The sequence below is a fragment of the Typopeltis vanoorti genome, chromosome 9 (assembly GCF_054136105.1).
Source record: "Typopeltis vanoorti isolate ZY-2024b chromosome 9, IOZ_Tvanoo_1.0, whole genome shotgun sequence".
NCBI lineage: Eukaryota > Metazoa > Arthropoda > Arachnida > Uropygi > Thelyphonidae > Typopeltis > Typopeltis vanoorti.
Window position 1 is genome coordinate 136,485,560 of NC_143557.1, and position 26,047 is coordinate 136,511,606.

A 26,047-nucleotide genomic window follows, 5' to 3' on the forward strand; every position below is an offset into this window, starting at 1 on the left:
AGTAATTACTCCATACTTCAAGGATATCTTTTTTCTCCCATTTTCATATCATCTTTATCATCTCTAACTCCTTTTACACACTCTTTCCTCCATTCCTAAGTTTCTTCAACAACCTCCAGAATATTTTGCCACCTTCTTGATATTTATTTTCTATGTTCTTGCCAAAGTCAACCCATGACTTTTGTTTAGCTAGTTTTACACAGTGTTTAGCTTTCTTACATTTGTCTGTGTGTTATATAAGATCACAAGTTGAGCAGGATAAAATTGAATTCATATTGAAAATAATAACATGTAAAAAAGTTTTAAAGTGAATAAAAATTGAGCAGCTCTCAGATGTCAACTGTATTTGCCAGGAACTTTTGATATGCTTCTTTTCCTTCACTGCCTCTTTAATGTTCTGTGTTCACCATGGAGTTCTTATTTTTCTATCCTTGCAGACAACCTCACCTAATGCCTTACTGGCTGAATCAATCAAGGTTTTCTTCAAGGCTTGTCACTGAATCTCTAAAGTTTGGTTCCTGTTCTCAAACTCTTTTATTTTTTCTTCAATAATCTTTGTGTATTTTAGTCTACAGTTGACATCTGAGAGCTGCTCAATTTTTATTCGCTTTAAAACTTTTTTACATGTTATTATTTTCAATATGAATTCAATTTTATCCTGCTCAAGACTAAATACTGATCACTTCCAATTTCAAATCCACTGTACAATCTGTTGTCCTGCACAAGGGAGAAAACATCACTATCAATAATAACATAGTCAATGAGAGTTTTCTTATTTCTTGCCTCTTCTCTCCATGTGAATTTGTGCACATTTTTATGTTGGAACATGGTGTTAGTAATAACCAGTCCATGTCCCGAGCAGAAATCCAACAAATTTTTGCCATTATTATTAGCTTTGCTCTTTTCTCCAAATTTTCCCAATATATTTTTGTATGTCTCACAATCATTTCCTGCTCCGCTATTTAGATCCAACAAGGACCAACTTTTCCTTTTCATTGTGTCAGATGCTTTCTCTAAAGCCTCAAAAAACTCCTCCACTTCTACCTTAGTAGAACCTTCTGTGGGACCATAGGCACAAATAAGTCTCATTGTCCAGTTCCCCATTCTGATATTTGCCCACATCACTCTACTTGAGACTGCCTGCCATTCATGAAGATTAGCCTCATATTTTGTGTTGAATACTATGGCTACCCCTTCTTTTCCTTGATTGTAATTGCCTGAATATAACATTTTGTATTTATTGCTCAGAAAGATCTCACCAGTTTTTTTTTTTTTGTTTCAGTCACCCCAATTATGTCGATCTGATACTTATCTAATTCCTCGGCTAGCTCCATTTCTTTGCCATTCAGGCTTCTTATGTTGATAGTACCGATCTTTAACTCTGGTGATGTTGAGTTGGGGTGTTTTTTCAGATTTGTTCCAGTAGCTGACTTTTAGCTTTTCACCTTGGTTCCCTGGTGAAAACAACGGGGGCCTTGTTTAACCGGGCGACGCCCCAGCCAGCATGTAATTTTGTCATGTTGTACCATCATTTTATAATTTGGTTTAAGCCAATAAGAATTACAATTTGGTCGGCTAAATCCCAAATTGCCAGCCCATCCTCGTTTGTTCAGTATCCAGGTAGATACCCAAAAGGGTGCACCACGAGAAGGTGAGGATTGGATATTAGGTCAGAAGTCCTGGTTGGTTCTCCACATTCCTTTAAAGTCGATGTGGAGGTCTCCTCTCAGTTATACAGCTTTGATCCTTAAGCACCCCCATGATGATGATGATGATGATGAATAACTCTACTGGCAAGAATAATGTTAAGATCTTAGAAATTGTTAATTCTTGACCACTAAGATTATTGAAAATTAACTATTATTTAGATATTGGTGAAGTGTAGGTGAATAACTAATTTAATTACCAACTAGTTTTGCCGGCTTGTGCTGTCGGCTTCATCAGAGTACAATCATGAAAGCAAAGAAACGAAAATTACAAGCTAAACGTTCCATGAATCACCCAGGACATTCTAATTGGTAACTAAATTAGTTATTCACCTACACTAAACCAATATCTAAATAATAGTTAATTTTCATTAATGTTAAGATCTCACAAAAAACTAAGATACTAATATATGAATGAGAAATACTAAAAAAAAATGGATTACATTCATCAAGAGATAAGATTAAATTTGCAGAACTTGACAAATTTTTCAAAAGAAAAATCTGAAATGATCTGAGAAAATTCAATACAAGTGAAATATCCAATGTAATATGTGTATAGAGGCTTTAGTGCTGTGAGGACATCATATTGGAGGCTTAATGGATTGTGTACAGCACTCAAAAAGGATTAAAATGGAATTTAATACTTCCTGTATATTTCATCTCAGTAAATGAGACATCTTCAGGGATTACAAAAAAACTAATGTAACATAAAAACAAATAACACACAATACTAAGCCCAACCATGTGTGTGATACTATAGTTCTATCTAGGTGGAGTGCCTTCTAAGGGCGGTTGTAGGTAGCCTGGAATATAAAGTGGGACCTCTGGTGATAAGCGTTTTCCAAATCTTAGGAAGCTTAATGCAACTGTATTTATTAAGATTTGAATGATTTCTGAGAGCTGCTGCTGATTCTAAAAATAGTCTCTCTTTTTGGAATTTGCTGTGGTGGAGCATGGTGGTTTTTTTCCATGAGATCCTGTGGGTTGTATCCAAGACATGGTCATCCAGGTGTGACTGATCATAGTCATATTTGTGGATGTATGACTTATGTTCCTCCAGGCAGATAGTGGCTGATCTGCCTGTCTGTCCAAATTACACCAGTTTACAGGAGCAGGATACTTTATAGACTCCAGGCACTGAGAGAGGAGGGAACTGATCTTTTGTAGAGCGGATAAGGGTAGCAAGTTTGCGGTGAGGCTTAAATGCTGTGTGTAGGTTGTCCTTTTTTAAAATCTTGGCTATTTCATCAGATGTGCCACCGGTGTATGGTGATGGCATTTCTAAACTCTTTCTGAAGAGAAGACCGAGGAAAGGGGAGGACCTGATTATTTTTTTAATACTGTGATCGCTGTAGCCATTGGAGAGGAAAGTGTCGTGTATGTGGTCAAGCTCAGTTGTAAGGGTGGTTCCACTGGAACAAAGATTGTGGGCTCTCTTCTTGGTAAGAGTTTTAATAATGCCATATTGTTGAGCAGAGTGGCGGTGGAAGAGTTTGTGAATGTATCTGCCTGTGTGCGTGGGTTTTCTATTTACAGTGAAGGAAAGTGTACCGTTGGGAAGGCGTGTAACTAAGGTGTCTAAGGAAGGGTAAACAATTGTTCTTTTTCTTTTCCATTGTAAACTGGCTTCTTGGATGTAGGCTGTTGAGGTGACTGAGGAAAGAATCTAGTGTGTCTATGCCATGAGGCCAAATAGAGAACAAATCATCTACATATCTTAGCCAGATAGAAGGTTTTAGAGGGGGCTGAGTCTATGGCTCGTTTTTCAAATTCTTCCATATAAAAATTGGCAAGAGGGGGTGAGAGGGGGCGAGAGGGGACGAACCCATGGTGGTTCCCTCCATCTGATTGTAGATTTTGTTCTTCCAAGAAAAATAACCAGAATTGATGGCAAAGGAAAGGAGATCTAAGCTGTCAGAAGGAAAATCTTTTTTTAAGAGTGTTAAGGTATCAATTAAGGGAATATTGGTAAACAATGAGGAGATGTCAAAGCTCACCAATATGTCTGTGTTATTTAAGGTTAAATTTTCTATGAGGGTTTTAAAATGGGTAGAGTTTTTTATATACGATGTGGAAAGTCCAATGAGGGGGGGGGGTCAGAGAGCTGGCCAGCTGTTTTGACAGCTTGTAGCAAGGTGCATTAGTCGCATCTACTATAGGTCTTAGTGGGGAATTGTTTGTGGATTTTTGGTAAACCGTATATTCGTGTGGGATGGGAAGGAAAGGTTCGAGTTTTTTCGTGATTTCCGGGGGCCAGGAAGACGCTTTTTTAAGTAAGATTTTTCATTTTTTGACTTGTGTTTTTGTGGGGTCGTGTTCTAGCAAGGTGTAGGTAGAGCGATCTCAGAGGATAATCTCCATTTTCCGATTGCATTCTGTGGTATTAAGAACAACGGTGGCATTACCCTTATCTGCTCTGGTGATGACAATACTTTTTTCTTTTCGTAATTTCATGAGAACAATGTGTTGGGTGGACGATAAATTACTTTTTGGAGGCAGAGACGGGGTGAGGATGTTGGCGACGTCAAGTCTGATGTTATTTTCTATCTCCGGCACTAAGCGACAGTTAATGCATTCGACATTGTAAATCACATCAAGCACTGGCACTTCTTTAGGAGCGACCGCGAAATTGTGGCCAAGGCTTAGGTCACTGACGGCATCGTTGTTGAGCCTTTTGGACGGTTCACTACTGTCTGGAGTGGTTGAATTTGCTGTTGCGGTTTAGCTTTAACCAGGTTGTTAAATTTCTTGATATGTTTATTTTTTATTTTTTGAAATAAAATTTTTTGAAATATTTTGAATAATATTTTTTGAAATTTTCTGTGCGGAACTGGCCTTTTTAAAAAGATGTCAGGATACAAACTTTCATTCCATATATTACCGCACCAGCTTGTCATTTCTGCATGAACAAATTGCCACTACTCATGCTACCTTCTCCATGATGAACACCGCCATTAGCTCTTTACAATAGGAGCTCTCTGCTGTACTTAACCCTGAACTTTGGTCTATTCTCTCTGGCATCTTGGAAGCTTCCACACAGAAAGTATTTCAAAAAATAAATAATAAACATATCAAGAAATTTAACAACCTGGTTAAAGCCAAACCGCAACCGCAAATTCAACTGCTCCACACAACACAAGTTCAACACAAGTCAAAAAATTAAAAAACTTACTTAAAAAAGTGTCTTCCTGGTCCCCGGAAATCACGAAAAAACTCGAACCTTTCCGTTTCCATCCCCCCTGAATATACGGTTTACCAAAAATTTCCACATCCTATATAAAAAACTCTACCCATTTTAAAACCATCATAGAAAATTTAACCTTAAATAACACAGATATATTGGTAAGCTTTGACATCTCCTCATTGTTTACCAGTATTCCCTTAATTGATATCTTAACACTCTTAAAAAAAGTTTTTCCTTCTGACAGCTTAGATCTCATTTCCTTTGCCATCAGTTCTGGTTATTTTTCTTGGAAGAACAAAATCTACAATCAGATGGAGGGAACCACCATGGGTTTGCCCCCCCCTCTCACCCCTCTTGCCAATTTTTATATGGAAGGATTTGAAAAATGAGCCATAGACTCAGCCTCTCTCAAACCTTCTATCTGGCTAAGATATGTAGATGATTTGTTCTCCATTTGGCCTCATGGCCCAGACACACTAGACTCTTTCCTCAGTCACCTCAACAGCCTACATCCAAGAAGTCAGTTTACAGTGGAAAACGAAAAGAACAATTGTTTACCCTTCCTTAGACACCTTAGTTACACACCTTCCCAACAGTACACTTTCCTTCACTGTATATAGAAAACCAACGTACACAGACAAATACATTCACAAAATCTCCCACCACCACCCTGCTCAGCAATATCATATTATTGAAACTCTTACCAAGAGAGCCCACAATCTTTGTTCCAGTGGAACCACCCTTACAACTGAGCTTGACGACATACACAACACTTTCCTCTCTAATGACTACAGCAATCACAGTATTAAAAAAAAGTAATCAGGTCTTCCCCCTTTCCTCGGTCTTCTCTTCAGAAAGAGTTTAGAAATGCCATCACCATACCCTACATCCATGGCACATCTGATGAAATAGCCAAGATTTTAAAATAGTACAACCTACACACAGCATTTAAGGCCCACCTGCAAACTTGCTACCCTTATCCACTCTACAAAAGATCAGCTCCCTCCTCTTTCAGTGCCTGGAGTCTATAAAGTACCCTGTTCCTGTAAACTGGCATACTTTGGACAGACAGGCAGATCAGCCACTATCCACCTGGAGGAACATAAGTCATACATCTGCAAATATAACTATGATCAGTCAGGCCTGGCTGACCATGTCTTAGATACAACCCACAGGATCTCATGGAAAAAATCCACCATGCTCCACCACAGCAAATTCCAAAAAGAGAGACTATTCTTAGAATCAGCAGCAGCTCTCAAAAATCCATGGAATCTCAACAAATATGGTTGCATTAAGCTTCCTAAGATTTGGGAAACATTTATCACCAGAGGTCCCACTTTACATTCCAGGCTACCTACAACCACCCTTAGAGGGCGCTCCACCGAGATAGGACTTTAGTTTCATCTCACGTGGTTGGGCTTAGTATTGTGTGTTATTTGTTTTTATGTTACATTAGTTTTTAACCAATCTAATAGAAATTAGAACATCATTAAAAATTGCCTTTCTGAAGGCAAAAAATCGAAACATAACAAACAATAGAAAAGAAATTCAAGGCATCGGCAATGTTTTTACAAAGATTTTTATACAAGAAATATAATTGGATCAAATTCAACACAATAGGCATATGGAAAATGTCAATCAGAAACAGAAATTATAACTGCTATCAGTTAAATGAAATGCAATAAGTGTCCACGACCGGATGAAGTGCTTGCTGAGCTTTTGAAATATGGATTGGACAACTTATAACTTATTAAAAAGCTGTCACAACCAAGGAAAAGGCCCAAATGGAACATAAATAACCTGAAAACAGAGGAAAACTATAAACAGCAGACTGATGAAAGCATTAAAACTAGAGAGGGAAATGAAAAACATAGAGGAAAATGGATTCATTTGAAGGATACAATCATTAAGGCTGTCAACTACTGCATAGGATTAATGAACAAGCAAATAAAAAAGCCATGGATCACCCTGGACATTCTAGATCTGATAGATGAAAGAAGGAAATGCAAAACCTCCCAAAAGAAAGAAAGCAAAGACAAATATAAACACATAAAAATATGATAAACAGAAAGTGTAAAGAAACAAAAGAAATGGTATATAGAGAAATGTAAAGAAATAGAATATCTAACAAAGACTGGGAGAATCGATAAAGCTTATAGCATTATAAAAGGAATAAGCCAGCAAAACAAGACAAGAAGTACAATTATCAAAAATAAACAGGGGAATGTACTAATACATAAGGAAGAAATTTTGGAAAGATTGAAGGAGTACTTAGAAGATCTATATTGTTTAAAAGATCTAGACGCGAACTAGATGTGGAAGAAATTGGTCCAACTATATTAAAAGATGAATTTGAATGGGCACTGAATGAATTGTCAACCAACAAGGCACCAGGCATTGATAACATCCCTTCAGAATTAATAAAATACTCAGGAAACATAACTAAGTCATACCTTTTCAAGATCATAAAGGATATTTATGAAACGGGTATCATACCCAAAGATTTTACACAATGCTCTATCATACCCATTCCTAAAGTAAATAATGCAAACAAGTGTGAAAATCATCGAACAATAAGTGTAATATCACATGCTTTGAAAATACTACTCAAATTATACAAAAAAGACTAACAAAGAAGGTTGAAGAATATGTTGGCAATGACAATTTGGATTCAGGGAACAAGAGAAGCAATCCTAGCTCTAAGAACAGTTATTGAAAGAAAATTTGAGAAGAATCAAAATACTCGGATAGTCTTTCTTGACTTGGAGAAGGTCTTCTACAGTATTGACTGTAACCAAATGTTTCACCTTCTATAAATAATAAAGGTAGACTGGAGAGATAGAAGGCTCATATTTAATCTTTACAAGCATCAAGAAGCCCTCCACATTGTTTAATCTCTGCATTGAAGATGCAATAAATAAATTGAAAGAACTAATGAAAACAGGAATTAAGATAAATGGAATTGATATTAACTGGCTACAGTTCGCGGATGATATAGCAGTTATAGCTGATAACGAAAACAAACTGAAAGCCACGCTGACAAAGATGGAAGAAATTTTCACACAATACAGCCTAAAAATTAATTATAAGAAAACAAAATTATTAATTACAAGTAAAGCAAATCCAATGAAAATAAATCTTGAAATAAATAATAACTTAATACAACAGATATCCTCTTTTAAATATCTTGGAAGTCTTATCACAGAAGATGGAAGAAATCAATCAGATATTAAATCACGAATAATCCTAGCCAAAAAAGCATTCTACAACAGAAGAAACATTTTTACCAGTAAAGGACTTAGTATCCAGCTCAAAAAAAGGCTAGTGAAAACATACATATTGCATTATATGGTTGTGAGGCCTGGACTCTAACAAAACAAGACATCAAAAAGTTGGAGGCATTTGAACTTTGGTTCTGGAGAAAAATAAAAATTAGTGGGACAGAAAGGAAAAGCAATGAAGAAGTTCTAAATATAGTTCATGAAGAGAGAGATCAATAAGAGAAGAAAAAGCCTAATTGGACACCATTTGAGGCATGGGGGACTGATTACAGAAATAATAGAGGGGACTGTAGAAGGAAAGAGGCCACGAGGCAGACCAAGAATTTCATATATAAATAACATAATGATGCTAACTGGTGCTACGAGTTATGAGGAGATAAAGAGGAGATCACAGGACAGAATTTTGTGATGTGCTGCTATAATTACCAATCTTCGGATTGATGCACCAAAGAAGAAGAGAGAACTTTTTACCATTATTACTTAAATTGTACAACAGAATCCTAAAAGATGAGACTTTTTCTATTAATAGCTGAAATCAAAAATAATTATTTTTCACAAAAAAAGGTATAAAATATAAACAACTACAGACCTATAAGTTTACTATCACACAACTATAAGTTTTACAAGAATAATCCTCAAAAGAATTTGTGACCATCTGGACTCTGAACAACCACATGAACAAGCAGGTTTCAGTAAAACCTTTTCTACAATAGACCATCTACACACAGTTAATCAAATAGTAGAAAAATATTTAGAATACAGTGAACCTTTATACATGTCCTTCATTGACTATAGCAAAGCATTTAATTCATTTCATTTCTTCTTTTTCCCTTCATGTATTAGGCCTAATGGCCTGTTATTACGAGGATAAGGTGACTATCCCTATACCTCCTGGTGTGTCCTATGTCTGTAGATGCTTGTGGGAGGAAAAGCCACAGATAAACTGGGGAGAAAACACTGCAGTCCACACCCAAGACCGGCTAACTTGGCTGTATCTGAGAATGATCCTTAAGTTCTTCATGTTAGCAACAGGAATCGAACCCAGGACACTCCTTTCCCAGGCATATGGTTGTGAAGAGCAAAGCCACTCTCGGCCAACTGTGCGGTTTAATTTAATTTAAGCATTTAATTAAATGAAAATAGTGAGGCATCTAACAGGTTGGAGAGAAGCCCTGGCTTCTTTAGGGTAGAGAGAGGCATCAAACAAGGTGATCCCATTGCTCCCAAACTTTTTACAGTCCCTTGAAGCCATTTTCAGGGATTCGAATTGGGATAATTATGGTATTAATATTCAGGGGAAGATGTTAAACAATCTACATTTTGTGGATGATGTTGTTCTATTTGCTGAAGATGGCTCTCAATTTAATCTGAGAATCAATGAATTTAGCCTGAAAAAACAAGGAAAAATAGGTCTAACAATCTTCTTCTTTCACCGCGTGTTATTCCCGCTTCCTATGCAGGGTCCGCGTGTTACTTAGATGCGACTACTTGTTAATATCACTCCCAACCGACCTGTCGCCTAGTCTGCTGCTGGGGGGGGGGGGGGGGGTATTTTTTTGGCTGTAGAAGCATATGTTCATGGGTCCGGTTTTTCTGCTTGCAGGATGAAAAACGCAAGATAAACTGGCAAAAAAAACCCTACTGCCCGCGCCCAAGACCGGCTAACTTGGCTATGCCTGAGGAAGATCCTCAGGTTCCCCATGTCTTCGACGGGAATCAAACCTGGGACACTCCTTCCCCAGGCATATGGTTGCTAAGCGCAAAGCCACTAGACTAACCGCGCAGACGAAATAGGTCTAACAATAAACTATCATAAAACAAAAATATCGACAAACCATGAATATAATCCCATCGATGTTGAAAATACTATAATAGAATATGTAGAGAAATACAAATACAGGAATACCTCGATTATCGCGATTCTCTATTTATTGCGGTTTGTAATTTGATACCAAAATTCCAATTATTGCATTCCAAATTCAAATTATCGTGGCTGCGAGATGTAGCCCACTACATATGCAACTAGTTCAAGTCGCCACTCTCCAGGTATCGCTTTCTTGTATTGCTTCATTTTTATCCGACGCCGCCTGCTCACCACTCACCGGTAACTGTCTGCCTTTGCTTGAAGTACATGTGGATATTTATTTCTCTTCTTATTTATCCCTACAATGAATGCTAAAAGAAACAAGGATGACATCAAGTCTACAGCTATCAAGAAGAAACTTAGAGTGATCAGCTTAGAAGATAAGTTGCATATAATAAATAAGTATGAAGCAGGTATAACCAAAGTCAAAATTGCAAAAGAGTATGGTTTAAATGAATCAACTGTTTGCCATATTTTAGACCATGCTGCAAACTATAAGCAATTAGGACAAAGTGCATCGACCTCGTCTGAGTTCCAAACTACGAGAAACAGAAGCCATCTTATGTTTGAAATGGAAACGCTATTGTCAGTGTGGATAGAAGATTGTAACCAAAAGAGAATTCCTCTTAGTCAAATGACTATAAAAACAAAAGCATTGAATTTGTTTGAAACTTTAAAAAGAAAACAATTAGAAAGTGAAAATGATTCGGCGTCAGTAGTGGAAGAAACTTTCTCTGCAAGTTCAGGGTGGTTTGATCAGTTCAAAAAGCGATTGAGCATTCATGGTGTTCGTGTACAAGGTGAAATTGCAAGTGCTGATGAAAAGGCAGCAGCTAGTTTTACTGGTGAATTGCAACAGATCATTGAAGAAGGAAATTATACCGATGATCAGATATTTAATGCTGATGAAACAGGCTTATTATGGAAAAAAATGTCCACTAAAACATTTTTAGCGAAAAATGAAAAATCACAGCCTGGCTACAAGGTTTCGAAGAAAACTTTTACTATGTGGCAATGCTTCTGGAGATTATAAGATGAAGCCTCTCTTTATTTATCGTTTACAAAATCCTCGCCCGCTTAGAAGTTTAGATAAAAATTTTCTCCCTGTTCATTGGAGATTCATTAGAAAAGCTTGGATGACAAAAACTATTTTTGAGGATTGGTTTAAAAACTGTTTTATTTTTTCCTGAAGCTGAAAGGTACTGCAAGTCATTAAATCTTGATTTTAAAATCTTGTTGATATTAGATAATGCACCTAGTCATCCAACAGCACTGAATGATTTGTGTGAAAATGTAAAAGTTATTTATTTACCACCTAATACCACTTCCATCATCCAGCCAATGGATTGAGATGTAATCGCATCCTTTAGGGCATATTACCTACGAAGAACTTTTTCACAAGCAATAGAAAAGACTACAGGAGATGAAGTTATGACTTTGACAGAATTCTGGAAGGCATTCAATATCAAAAATTGCATTGAGAATCTCAAGCAAGCATGGAGTGAAGTAACGTCTAGCAACCTGAGAGCAGCGTGGCAAAAGATTATTCTTCATTGTGCAAATGATTTTAAAGGATTTGAAAATGAAGTAACCCGTGTTATCAATGACATGACATAACTAAGTTTAGCTTCGATCTAGGACTAAAAGAAATTGAAAAAGGTGATGATAAGGAGCTGGATGATGAAGACCTGATTAACCTCAAGTGAGAACGTGCTTACTATGCTCAAATCAATGATAATGACGAACAAATTGACGTGGCACTGAAGGAATTTACCCTCAAAGAAATGGACGAAATGTTTAGAATTGCTGAAAATTTTAAAGAAAAAATCTTGAATGGCAATCCTAATCTCGAGCGATCAGTGAAAGTTTGTCAGGAAATTGAAAATTCCATCCGTTGCTACTGAGTTTTATACAAAGAAAAAAGAAAGAAAAAATTCCACCAGACAACTCTACACCAATTTTTATCCAAGAAAGAATAATTGTATGAACTCCTTATATATAAATAAAGATTAAAGAATAATCTTGTTTTTCTAAATAAACCTTCATTTTTTACTTAACATGTTTAACACATTTTTTTTTACTTCTTATATAAAATTTAATTAATAGATTTGAGATATCCTTGGCAATGATCACCCATTTTACATGCATTATTTATCCCGATTATCGCAGATTCGATTATTGTGGTATTTTTCGTGGCAACAATAACCGCGTTAATCGAGGTATTCCTGTACTTGGGCTCAAATGATCTCCATGTCAAATCACTTTGACCTTGAAATCCAGTGCAGAATTGACATTGCTTGGAGGAGCTACTGGGGAATGAAGCATTGAATGAAAGGGGACCTCCCCATTTTTCTAAAAATAAAGTTATTAGAATGATTGTCCTACCAACTTTAACTTATGGTTCCAAGACTTGGCCACTAACCACTACACAGACAATAAAAGCCAAAGAGCTATGGAGAGGAGTTTACTCATGGTATCCAGATTAGATAGAATAAAGAACAAAGAGTTCTCTAAATAACATCATTTGGAGAGCTAGGCAGTTAAAATGGGATTAGGCAGGCCACTTAGCAAGATATCAAGATGATAGATGCTCAAAGAGAGCAACAAAGTGGAGAGAAAGAGTCAGAAAACCTGGAAGACAGAAAAAAATGGAAAGATTACATTGAAAAACAACTTAGTGTCATGGACAAGAGTTACCCAGGATAGGAGAGAGAGAGAGAGTGGGCGACATTGGGAGAACAGGCTTTCCCCTGCAGTGGGACATTTTGGCTAACAATAACAACTTGAAAAGAGGCTGAGAAACATGGTGGAAGAGAAACCTGGAATGGAACAAGCTGGATTCGTACCAAATAGTTTTGTCAGAATCAGATTTTCACTTTACGACAAATACTTGAGAAATAATGTGAATATGACAAGGATCTTTATTTAAATTTTTTAGATCTGAAAGAGGCATATGACAAGGTGTCCAGAGAAAAACTTTTCACAACACTGCAATTATATGGGGTAAATGGAACATTGAAAGTTTTTTCACTTGGTTATACTATAAATTGAAGATACTAATAAATTATATTCTTTTGTTTCATCCTTTATCCAAGTGTAAACTTCATGACTGGGCTACTTGTATATAGGGCTAATGATTTCACATCAGTTGCCTGAGTATGTTAAATCATTAGCTCCTATATAAGTATCAACTTACATAGGAGCTAATGATTTCAACTTATATATCAACTTCACAACTGGGCTACAAGTAGCTCAGTTGTGAAGTTACTTCAAGTGCAAACTTTGTTTGTTTACACTTGATAAAGGCTGAAACCAAGAATATAATTTCCTGGCATCTTTAATTTATACTAATACCAAGTGAAAGAACTTTCAGCATCTATCTCTAAGCTCGAGTATTTTAGAAATAAGGTTTGATACCCTTTGACTGCTTGTATATAAGAAATATATAAATTTTGCATTACTTCAATCTTAGTATCTCATTATAAATTAAAGATACCAAGAAATTATATAATTGGTTTAATCCTTTATCTAAGCGTAAGCAAACTGTTTGCCCCTGAAGTATTTTCAGGATTGTGGCAACTCTTATATAGAAGCTAATGACTTCACATCACTTGCCTTAGTATCCCATAATGCAAAGCATATATCCTTACAGACATGTATAATGCTATGCATTATACCCAGACTTTACTTTCCAGACTTTTATTTTTAGAACAGGTTTTAGTTTTGACCTTTATTGAGGTTTTCTGAAAACATCCAATGCAAGTTTCCAGGATTCTTTAAATAAATTTAATAATAATTGTAACAAATTTTGTATGAAAATAAGCAATAAGAAGACCAAAACTATTGAAACAGTTAGGAACATCTTCAACTGTATTCTGAATGGAGAGCATATAGAAGAAGTAAAATATTTCAGTTATTTATGTACAGTTTTTAGTGAAGACAGCAAGTTAAATATGGAAATAGACAACATATTAAGCAAAGCTAATATGTTGAGGAGCCAGTTGAATAAATTTATTTGGAATAAGAGAGAAATTAGTCAAAACACTAAACTTGTTTTAAGCTATGGATTGGAGAATTATGTTAGAAATAAAGCACTTGATCAAAGATTAGATATCTCAGATTTCTTAGAAAAAATTAGAGGAGTGAACAAATGACATCAATAGCAGAATCATATTAAAAATGAAGACATTAGGAAGGAACTTGGCATTGTTAGCAGTCAGGAATGTCTTGCAGCCTAGTTTTAGTAGTCTATTTTTCTGTGTGTGAACAGGACTAATCTAAGTTGGTATGGCTACTTAAATAGAATGAGTGAGGAAAGGTTAGCAGAACAGGTTTTTGATGCTAAGATGGCAAGTAAAAGACCCAGAAGAAGACCCCAGTCTTGGTGGATTGATTTTCTTTCAGGACTGCCTTAGAAGAATGAAATGTTAGCTATGACATTATTGGAGTTCTGACAAATAATAGACTAATTTGGAGGAAAATTATTGACAGGATATTCTTAGTCATGTATTGCTGTCGTAGTAGTCTTGAATACCTCTTGAAAGGTACATATCAGGAAATTGATGATGATTAAAGTAAATACTCCATACATCTGGTATATCTTTACTTTAGTTGACATTACCATTATCATCTTTGATATCTTTTACTATAGTCTTTTTTTTTTGTAGTTTTTTATTAGCTGTGCTCTTTTCTTTAAATTTTCCCAAAATGGTTCTTTATGTTTGGTATTTATTTCTTATTCTTCTGTGTAGATCTCCCACAGGGACTAGCATATTCTTTGAGTTGCCTTCTCTAATGTCTCAAAAAAAAAAAAAATAAAATAAAAAATAAAAAATCCTGTACCTCATTAGTAGAATCTTCAGCAGACTCATAGGCACAAATAAGTCGCATTATCCACTTCTCCATTATGATGTGCTCACATCATTCTGCTTAAAATTGCATTTTTATGTTGCGCCCACTCACGCAAGATTATTTGCGAACCTATTTTTTCCTTTCTATTTCTACAATTTTAATTTTTTTGTATTTTTAATTTATTTTTACTCTAGAGACCAAAGTTCAATGTTTGGTCTCTAGAACAAAATTTTACTAAATTTTGCTCTAGAGACCAAACATTGAACTTTCTCTAATAAATTTAGTTTAATCCTTTATCTAAGTGTGAGCAAACAAAGTTTGTGCCTGAAAATATCTTCAGGACTGAGGTAAAGTCTAACCAAGTGCAAAATAAACTTCCAACATGGAACTTTCTCAAGCTACTTCAATCCTCCAATAAGTGGGGAGATGATCTCACATTGAAATTCACCTTAACCATAAAGACAATCACAGCTGTTCATGCTCATGGCAGAATTTAAACTCACAGTCAGTATTGCCTGAATTTAACATGTTGTAGTAGTTGTTATTTAGGTAAATCCTACCTTGTTTTTTTTATCTTTGTTTCAGTTATGTGGATGTATTATGTAGTATTTGTCTGAGACTAATTTTCCCAAAATATTTTTCTATATGTGTTATTTATTTCCTACTCTGTTTAAATCTCCAACAAGAACTAGCATTTCCTTTTTATTGTTATCATTTGATTACTCTACAAACTCCTCCACTTGTTTTATAGAACCTCATCTGGAACCATAGGTAGTAGATTGATCTGATTATCTAATTTCCCATTTTGCAATTTGTCCATATCACTTATCCTAAAATTACATGCCATTTTAAAAGTTTAATATGTTCTTCATTTCAGTAGCACTACTTATGACATTTTGATACTGCTCTAATTCGCTTGTGAGTTCCATTTGTTTTCTAGTGATACTTTTGATGTGAATGCTGCCTGGCTCAATTCTGATTTTATTCTTGCAATAGGCTGACTTTTCATTGTTCATCTTGGTTCCCTGACAAAAACAGCAGCCTTGTTTAACCAGCTAACATCTCACCTGGCATAACATATCATTTAGTTTTACATATATTTTTTGTGGATTCAGATTTATAATGAGATTTATAATTGTAACTTCTTAAAATATTTCAAACCATTCACTATTTAAAAGCAGATGGATGATCTGCTTTTAAATTGATTTGGTATCATTCAGCTGTTTAGTAAACTGCACTAATGCCTATATGTAGCATGTTAAACAAATTTTGAGAACACATAAAAACAGTAAATATAAATAGATTTATTGAAGATATGAAACAGGTATTTCACACTTAAAATAAACATAAATCACTTGTGTGTTTCAAACATGCAGTTAAAACAAGGCAGAATATGAAGTTAGTTTATAAATTAATGCTGTGCTTGGAGAGTAAAATATATGGGTATTTCTACATTGTTGATGTATTGTTAAGATATCGTCATTGTGAGAACTATAGTTCAAATATGCACACATTTTAACAGTATCAATAAGCAAATTATTTAGCTTATTGTTATTAATGATGGTTAATTGCATACAAACTGTTTCTTACATAAAAAATATTTCTTTCCATTTTTAGATCTTTCTCGTCAGTTTAGTTTAGCAACATCAGGTACAGCACCGAATCCTTATGTGCGGTGGGCTGCAGAGAAAATTAATAGCTTATTGACCAAATACTGGATTTGGGTAGTTGCATGTATGCTTATGGTAATTTCTCTAGGTGGACAAGAAGTAGTTGTGTATCGCATTGTTTACATGCTCTTCTTTCTTTTCTTCATTCTAATGTTTCAGGTTAGTTTGCATTTCTTGAAGTATGGTTATTTTTGTTTACGAAAAGTTTTCATGTACATTTTAATTATTGCATAACTGTTATTTTATTTTTTTTAATTATACCATACTATAATTCATAAAAAAACATAAAAAGTATTTCTTGAAATTGACAGAAAACTAAAGTGATTTCTGGTCAGATTGATTTTTAGCATCTGTGATGAGGTTGTGCTCTTTTGGTTGTAGTTTTACTGAGTGATTGCATTTCTTTATATCAACCTTGATGACATGTTTGTTACCAGTCATGCCAGTTGTTAGCGAATTTGCTTTTGTGTTACTACCACCACCACCAACCACGATACACTGTTAGGTATTGCATTTTAAAGTCTTTGTCTGAATCATTTTTGTTATTAACCTTGCATTAAATTTTGAATACAAAGTGAAAAATTATTTTTTATTTTTTATAATTTTTATAAAAATTATATAACTCAATGTTATATAATTTTTGCTGCTATTGTGCGATTATATATGCTTAAATGTCAATAGGAATTCACAGTACAGTCTTCATTTCCTAGAGGAATATGACACAAATTCTGCACATAATTTTTATATATATTAGGCAATGGAAAGATTTTTATATTGAATGAGCTGCATGAGAAGTAGCTTCAATGAGTTGCATCCAGTCCAGTATATACATCCTGATAGCAACACTATTAAATCACTCACCTAAAGGAAGTTGATCTCTTGCCATTCTCCTGCATAGGGATAGAGGACCAAGGCAAATCAGTGTATCATATGCCTCCTGTACCGTTCTGTCAGAAAGACATAAGAATCTTGAACAACCCAGAAAGGTTCTAGTCCTGAACCCTCCATTACACTTAAGAAATGTGTTCCTGAAACACTGCCTGATAATATCTCTGTACTCTTTTATACTCGGTTAGCACTTATTCTTACATCCAATTATTTCAAAAACTGGAGATAAATGTTTGCTGCCAATGTACCAACCCATTACTGTTATCTTTTCCCCTCCAGAATAATGGATGAGGTTACCAACACTAAATTTCACATCCTGAGGACCCCCACCACTTAACCTATGACTTTTAGCATGGATTCTGTCACTAAGATCCATCAGAGATCTTGTCTCTGGCATTAAAGCCCTGCCCAGAATTGCTACCCTTTGGTCTGACTTCCACTCACTGTAGCCAACTTTCATCATTTATTGCATATTGCATCCTCTCTTTGAACTTCTCTACCAGTGTAGAAGTGCCTTGAGGCTGTTCTGCCACCTGTCCTCTTTCTTCTATATGTAAATCACCATCTCTCTCTTATTGATCAATAATCTGATCTGCAGTTTTGCTGGTATTAATACACTCCATTCCTCCTGTTGACAAGCCTTGCATACACAGTCATCTTAAGTTTCAAAGAAGATCTTCAACAACTAATGTGTTGAATCTTGAATGCTGATCATAATATTCTTCAGCTGAGTGAAGATAGCTTTATCACTTTCAGTTTTGCCTTCTTTCATGAAAAATAGCTGGCCTGGTTGGCCAAGTGGTTAGCGTGTCTACTCTCCAGCCAAGAGGCTGTGGGTTTGAATTCCACCATGTGTACAGATGTTTGCGATTGTCCTGCAAACTGTGTGTGGAAAGGGAATCTGTGATCCTACCACTAATTCTAGCAGAAGACTTCACTCTCAAAACCTGGTAAGGTACGGGAGTGACCATACAGCATCTATGGATGTCAAATGTGGGGAAGGGGAACGTAAAATAGAAAGATGGCAGCTGACCTTCTTTATACCATCAGTGATACACGAATAACCCAACAGGATTAGATTCTCTCTCTCTTTCTAGCCTTTCCTAACATAAACACATCACTCACTTCATAATAGATTGCTCAGCCTCTTAAAAAAAAATCACAAACTAGGCATCCTTTTCCTCTCAAGGGGATAAAAGGAATACCACAATAATTGTTAAACAATATGATTACATATAATTGCACTCAATTGCATTGATTCAGACTAACTACTAGCTTATTCAGCTTATTCAGACTAGCTACTTAACAGACTAACCAAGCATTGAATCAGTTGTTGAAGTGCTCACCCAATATATTGGCAACACCTCTTCACATGTTAAAACTGTCCATTTTAAGGCCAGTATAGGAAACTTCACATTCCAACATAATAGTAAATTTTGAAGTCTCTTCTCTATTCACCAATGTTCCTCTTAAGGATACTTTAGACCTTATCCAAGCACAATTTCCTCCTAATATCTCACCTTGTTACGTTCGCTATGAATTCTGGCTATTTCATTTGCCAGTGAAAATTCTATAAACAAATAGAAGAGTACAGTCATGGGGTCTCCATTTTTCTCTCCCCTTAGCAAGCTGCTCTATGGAGACCTTTGAAGAAAAATCCTTAACCTCGGGCACACACAGACGTACAGTTCCTAACTTACATGAAATTTTATTTAATTACTATAGTTTTTCACCACATTTCACCTGCTTGATTAGAGATAAGAAGGCTTGACTGCCATTTGGGCATGATTATGTTTTCCCTGCTGTGATTCTTTTGTTCATTTTAAATCCGTTTGGGATGTGTTGATAGTTTCTTCCTGCTGTGTTGGACTTTGGTATAACCAGTAAAGAAAGATGGAGTTCCTTGATGAAAACCGGTTGCTACTTTGCTTGCTTTGGCACACTTTTTTTGTAGAGCCAAGGCTTAGATAAATGACAGCGATTAGAGTACAATGGCAACTGATAGAAGCAGCAGATGATGAATTTGACTAACTGAACTAGAAAGATTTTCATCCATAGAAGGTTAATATCGGTTATTCTAGGTTGGGTGCTCTCTGGTGTCCAAGTGAAATATATACACAGATGCCACCCTTGAGTTGAAAGGATCAGAGTGTGTAGTTTGAAACCTGAGATGAGTGGAACATGAGAGCACCGAGATTTGAGTTTCTGCCAAGATAAGTAGAAGGATTTTTGTGGGGTTTGTTATCGACCTCTAAAATATCCGCATCAATTGTATACTCTGCATCCCATCTTTGCTTCCCAAATTTTTAAACTGTAAACTTTGCAACATTCAACTGGCATCTTCACACACTTGTACATTCAGACAGTCTATTTAGGTTCTCTTGCAAAACTACATCTGCTCTACTTCTCATAACTCTTCCCAACTTTGCATCATCTGCAAACAACTGTATATCATTATTTAAGCCATTTGCAATGTCATTTACATAGAAATTACACAACACTGGTCCCAAAACAGATCCCTGGGGCACACCATTAGTGACTTTCCTCTTCTGGAATATCACTCCCCCCCATACACTACTGATGCCTATCAGACAGCCAATCCAATGCAATAATTTATTATCCAACTTTCATCTTTTTCACATGAAAAATTTAGATTTTGCAAAGCTTTTGCAAAATCTAAATATATTGTTAGTTATCATAATCAATTACTCTGTAGGCTGCGCCATTGTTATTTATATATGTATTTTTATATATACTTCCCTCTTTACGTGTATTATTATTCTCTCTATATACTTATGAGATGAAATATTATATAAATTTCTTTTACTAACAATTATTTTTATTTTTGACTCTGAGCGTCCCTATATGTTATTATATTTGCACAAAGAGTTCACTCCAATTGGTGCAATGACTTTAACTCACTCTTTCAGAATCCAACTAATCATTGATTCAATACCAAGTACAAAATAAACACATTTAATAAAACTAAAACAATATATATACACTTCTAGTAATAACACATAACTATAATTACAGATTATATGGATCCAAGGCCTTATTTAAAAATATAAACTTAATCTTAAGACTAAACACTTTTTCTTTCACAATCACAAAAAAATGTTCACAGTCTTTTTCTCTTTCTGTTAAGGCTCTTTTCCAGAAGTTACAAGGCTCTGTACTTCATTTTCAGGATCCTTTTCATCAATCAATATAACACACATAAAGTCTTCTTGACTATATCCTGTTTTCCTTTTAGTAGTAATACTCATCAGATCAGGCACCTTTAATACCTAAAATTCTTCTTAATCAATATATTTTCTAAACTTTCACTTTCAGGCATCCTTAATACTTATAGATTTTCCTTATCAATATTTTCTCTAAGAAAAACATTCACTTTAGAAGGTAAGCAACAAGTTCTCCTTTCATTCACAATACTAAATTGACAGTCTTAACTTATTTCACCATAAAAACTTACAGTTTCAAGATTTCCTTTTATTCATTACTTATTTCTCCTTGAAACCTAATATTTCCACTATTCCCTTTTCGGAATACACTATAAAATATCTTCTGACTGCCACACACAAAAACAAATATCAAGTTTCTTCTAACTTGAATATTTACCAGCCAATTTATGAAACTTAAAGTTTCAAGATTTCCTTTTTATTCTTTACTTGTTCCTGCTTGAAACCTATTATTTTCACTATTCCCTTTTTGGAATACATTATGAAAATTCTTTTGACTGCCGCACACAAAAAAAATCAAGTTCCTTCCAACTTGAATATTCCTCGGCCAGTTTATAAAAAAACTTATAGTTTCAAGACTTCCTTTTTATTTATTTCTTATTCCTGCTTGAAACCTATTATTTTCACTATTCCCTTTTCGAAATACATTATAAAACTTCCTTTGACTGCCGCACACAAAAAATCAAGTTCCTTCCAACTTGAATATATCTCGGCCAGTGTTCTAAAAAACTTCCGGACGCTCTCTTGTTTACAACTGTAACTTGGATACGCAACGCTTTCCTTGTCAGCTGTCAATCACACATCAAGTTCTCTCCGGGAGCATGCGCACTTCACAAAAGTCAGAAACTATGTACTGCAATAAAATGGATGACTCGCTGTATCCATCAGCGCTAAAGAAAGTCTTTCACAAACACAAAATTCAACATTTTAAAATACAACAAACTTTCTTATAAGTAACACAAATAATCAGTTTAGTAAGTACTTCAATATTTTTACTTCTTTACATGTTACTTCTAATATAACATTTTCATAACGAGCACATCACAAGTGCAGACACTGCGTGTATGAAAACAAAAACTAACAAGCATAATTAATACGTAAAAATATTCAGAATTTTTAATATGATTATTTTTACAATATTACTGTACATGCATCCCCCTTGTCTAATGTATTCGTGACCTTGTCATTCTTCATTATCACTGACCAACATCATCCTCCCGTAATCATTCTTCCTTCTTCTGGCCATATATCGAAAAAAATCTCCCCAGGATTTGTTTTAGTGTCATTTGCTAACTACTGCTCATAAGTAAGTGGAATGCTAAAACACTATCTTCTTTTTAGCAAACCCATGCTGTCCATTAAAGAAAATTCTACTGCTATCTGCCCAGTTCTGAATGCTTGTCTTCAGTACCTTCTCCAGTACCTTGGACACAACCCCAGACAAGCAGATTGGTCTATAATTTGAAGCCTTGTCTTACCACCTCCTTTATGAAGTGGAACGATTTTGCCATCTTTCTACTCCTAAGAAATTGGGGCTAATCTAAGATTCATGTTAAAAATGTACATCAAAGCTGTTGTTAACTTCCTGGAACATTCCCTCAAGACATGCATTTATATACCATCGAGTACTATGGCTTTGTTGACATCAGGTTTACTCAGTTCCTCATATACCTCTTCACTCACCATCATTGATGCTCTCAAGTTCTGCATTAGGTTACAATCAAAGGGATGGATTACTTTAATGAATTGTTCATTAAATGCCTTTACTATATTTTCCTCAGTGTTTATCATTCTCCATTATCAGTGACCAACATCATTCTCCCATAATCATTCTTCCTTCTACTGACTAGATATCAAAAAAACTCCGCAGGATTTGTTTTGGTGTCATTTGCTAACTGCTGCTGCTCATACTCACTTTTGCTACCCTTAATAAGTGTATCACCTTCCTTGCTTGCTCTTTGTACTCATGTAACTGATTATCTCCATTCATCTTGTGCTGCCTCTGCAATGCCTTTTCTTTCAAATTTCATGCTTCACCTCTTTAGTCATCCATTTTATTCCTACCTTATTTTATTTCCTGACCTTCGAAATATATTGAGTCATTGCCTCTGCTAGATAGAGACCAAGCAGCACTGATTTCCTTCATGTGTTTACCTGGTTTAAACTTCCACCCAGAAGACTGTACACTTGGAAATCGCCTCAAGATAACCAACATAACATTGTCAGAAATCAAATTGATTATATACTGATAAATAAACGATTCCACAGTAGTATAAAGAGTTCAAAGACTTATCCTGGAGCAGATATCTCATCAGACCACAATCCCATAGTTGCAGAAGTACGTCTTAGATTAAAATCAGCTAAAAAATCACAAAAGAAGAAAGAGAAAATTGATGTAGAAAAACTGAAAGACCCGAACATAAATAAAAGTGCCAAGACACAGCTTAACCTGCGATTACAACAGATTAACATAGAAGAAAATAAAAGTGTGGAATCTCTTTGGAATAGCTTAAAGAATGCCACCGTAACAACAAGTATTGAAGAAGTAGGTTATGTGAATAATATAAAACAACAGGAATGGATGACAGATGAGATTCTTTCTCTTATTGATACAAGAAGAATGTACAAAAACAAAGACCTTGCCAGGTATACAGAAACACATAACATCATCAAGAAAAAAATAAAAGAAGCCAAGGAAAATTGGATGAAAAATTTATGTACTGAAATTGAACTGCTTCAGAAGAAACATGATAATTTCAATCTGTATAAGAAAATCAACGAAATTTCTGGAAAACAGGAAAAAGCAAATAGTGTCTCTAAGAGACGAAAATGGTAAAATAGTTCTAGAAGAAGAGAATAAAGCACAGATTTGGATAAAACATGTAACAGAACTTTTCAATGATACTAGACAGAAGCCTATAAATATAAAAGATAACATTCAAGGACCAGCAATCATGAAATGTGAAATAGAGAATGCTATACGAACAAGTAAAACAGGAAAAGCCAGTGGACCAGATGGTGTGCAAACAGAATTTTTAAAATTAATAGAACCAGATAACATCAAACTTCTTGAAAAACTATTTAATAAAATATATGAAAGTGATGAATTTCCATCAGATTGGCTCAAATCTACATTTATCACTGTCCCAAAGAAACCCAAAGCGAATTCCTGTGGTGACTTCCGACTTATTAGTCTAATGAGCCAAACATTAAAAATATTTTTGAAAGTAATTCAGAATCATATTTATAGAAAAATTGAAGAAACTCTAAGTGAAACACAATTCGGCTTTCGGAATGGTTTTGGTACTAGAGAGGCCCTTTTCTGTACCCAAATATTGATACAAAAATGCATAGAAAAACAGAAATCTGTCTTTATGTGTTTCATAGATTTTGAAAAAGCATTCGACAAAGTCAGACACACTAACTTAATAGAAGTCCTTCAACAAATAAGTCTAGACGAACAAGACATAAGACTAATAACAAATCTGTATTGGAATCAGTCAGCTACCGTTCAATTAGACAACATTACCACCAGTGATATTAACATCAAAAGAGGAGTGAGACAAGCATGTGTGCTCTCACTACTCCTGTTCAACATATATGCAGAGGCAATCTTTAAACAAGCATTGGAAGAATGTTCAGAGGGAATCACAATAAATGGAAAGATTGTTAACAACCTTCGATATGCAGATGACACCATGCTAATTGCAGATAATATTATGGATCTCCAAAAACTCATTGACAGAGTATATATAGAAAGCCAAAGAATGGGAATAAATATAAACATCAACAAGACAAAATACATGATCATCAGCAAACATCCAGCCTCATCAATGAAACTGACACTCAATGGGAAAAATATTGATCAAGTGTCAAGATATAAATATCTTGGTTGCTGGTTTAATGAATGGTAGGATCCAGAAATAGATATAAAGACAAGGATTGAAGTTGCACGGCAGTCCTTCATGAAAATGAGAACACTATTCTGCAATAAAGACCTAAACATGGAAGTCAGATGCCGAATGCTGAAATGCTACGTGTGGCCTATTCTGCTCTATGGAGTTGAAACATGGACATTGAAGGCGACAACCATCAAGAAAATCAAAGCCTTTGAGATGTGGCTATACAGAAGAATGCTAAAGATATCATGGACAGAAAAAATTACCAACGAAGATGTCTTAAAATCCATTGGCAAAGCTAAACATCTTGTACAAATAATCAAGAAACGAAAAACATATCTTGGCCACACCATGAGAAACAGCAAATACCAACTTCTGCAAACTATTTTGATAGGAAGAATTGGTGGCAAAGGAACTAGAGGAAGAAAAAGAATATCATGGTTTGGCAACATCAAGACGTGGACAGGAAAGAGCAGTGCACAACTGCTCAGATTAGCACAAGAGTGCAGTTTGTTCGCCAAGATGGTCGCTGACCTTCGATAGAAGATAGCACAATAAGAAGAAGATTACAAAGGTAGTGAAGGTAACACAGAGGATTGCTGCAATAATGAGGACACTGACCTGCAGAGATAAAAGGGTTATCATTCTGTTGTCTAAAACTCTGATCAGACCACACTTAGACTACTGTTCTCAGATCCGGTCCCCAGGATTTGAAGGGGATAAATTAACTGTGGAAAGGGTACAAAGATGGTGTCAGGACTGTACAATGTTAGTTATGAGGATCAGCTGAGGGAGTGTGGACTGCAGAGTTTTTGGTGGATCGGAGGAGGAGAGGTGATATGATTGAGACTTTTAAACTGTTGAGAGGTGGTTACAGGGTTGACACTGGGGAGTTCTTTCGCTTAGTTGAACAGCGGGAAGGAGTCATGACAAGGGGCCATCCCTGGAAGTTACGAAAGGAAACTATGAGAAAGAGGGTGAGGAGTGGTTTCTTTGCATGGAGGGTGGTTGAACCATGGAATGCATTGCCTGATAGAGTGATGAGAGCGAGAGCGGTCAATGCATGTAAGGAGTAGTATGATGGACTTTGTGTTTCCTATGAGGGGGTCCTCCCTCGATGAGCCTTGATAGACTTGTGTTTCTTAAAAAGGACCTCCCACAATGAGTCTTTTGACTCCATGGAGGCCTGAATAATAATAATAAAAAAAAATTTATCATAATTTATTTTTGAATATCTGTTAATGTAGATGGAGCCATTCTCCTGCAGCCAAAAATGCATATATATCATGTGCTTTCAATTGAATTGATGTTCTCTTTTTTTTTTTTTGTTTTTTTGTTGTTGTTGTCATCATCATTGTTTTCCTATAATTGCATTGATAATAGCTATGAAACATAACTGAAAATTCTGCAAATAAAAAGAATTAAGTTTGTGTTTCTGTTATTAATTAGTTATAATGAATAT

General features: G+C 35.4%; 1 protein-coding gene across 3 annotated transcripts in view; it reads left to right on the plus strand.

Annotated features, from left to right (window-relative positions):
* Positions 1-26,047, plus strand: part of Piezo (piezo type mechanosensitive ion channel component) — a 1,325,935-nt gene that overhangs the window by 359,325 nt on the left and 940,563 nt on the right. For all 3 annotated transcript variants that reach the window (XM_090398322.1, XM_090398324.1, XM_090398323.1), the window contains one exon: positions 16,504-16,715. In XM_090398322.1, the coding sequence (XP_090254448.1) occupies positions 16,504-16,715 (212 nt within the window). The remainder of the gene's footprint in view (positions 1-16,503; positions 16,716-26,047) is intronic.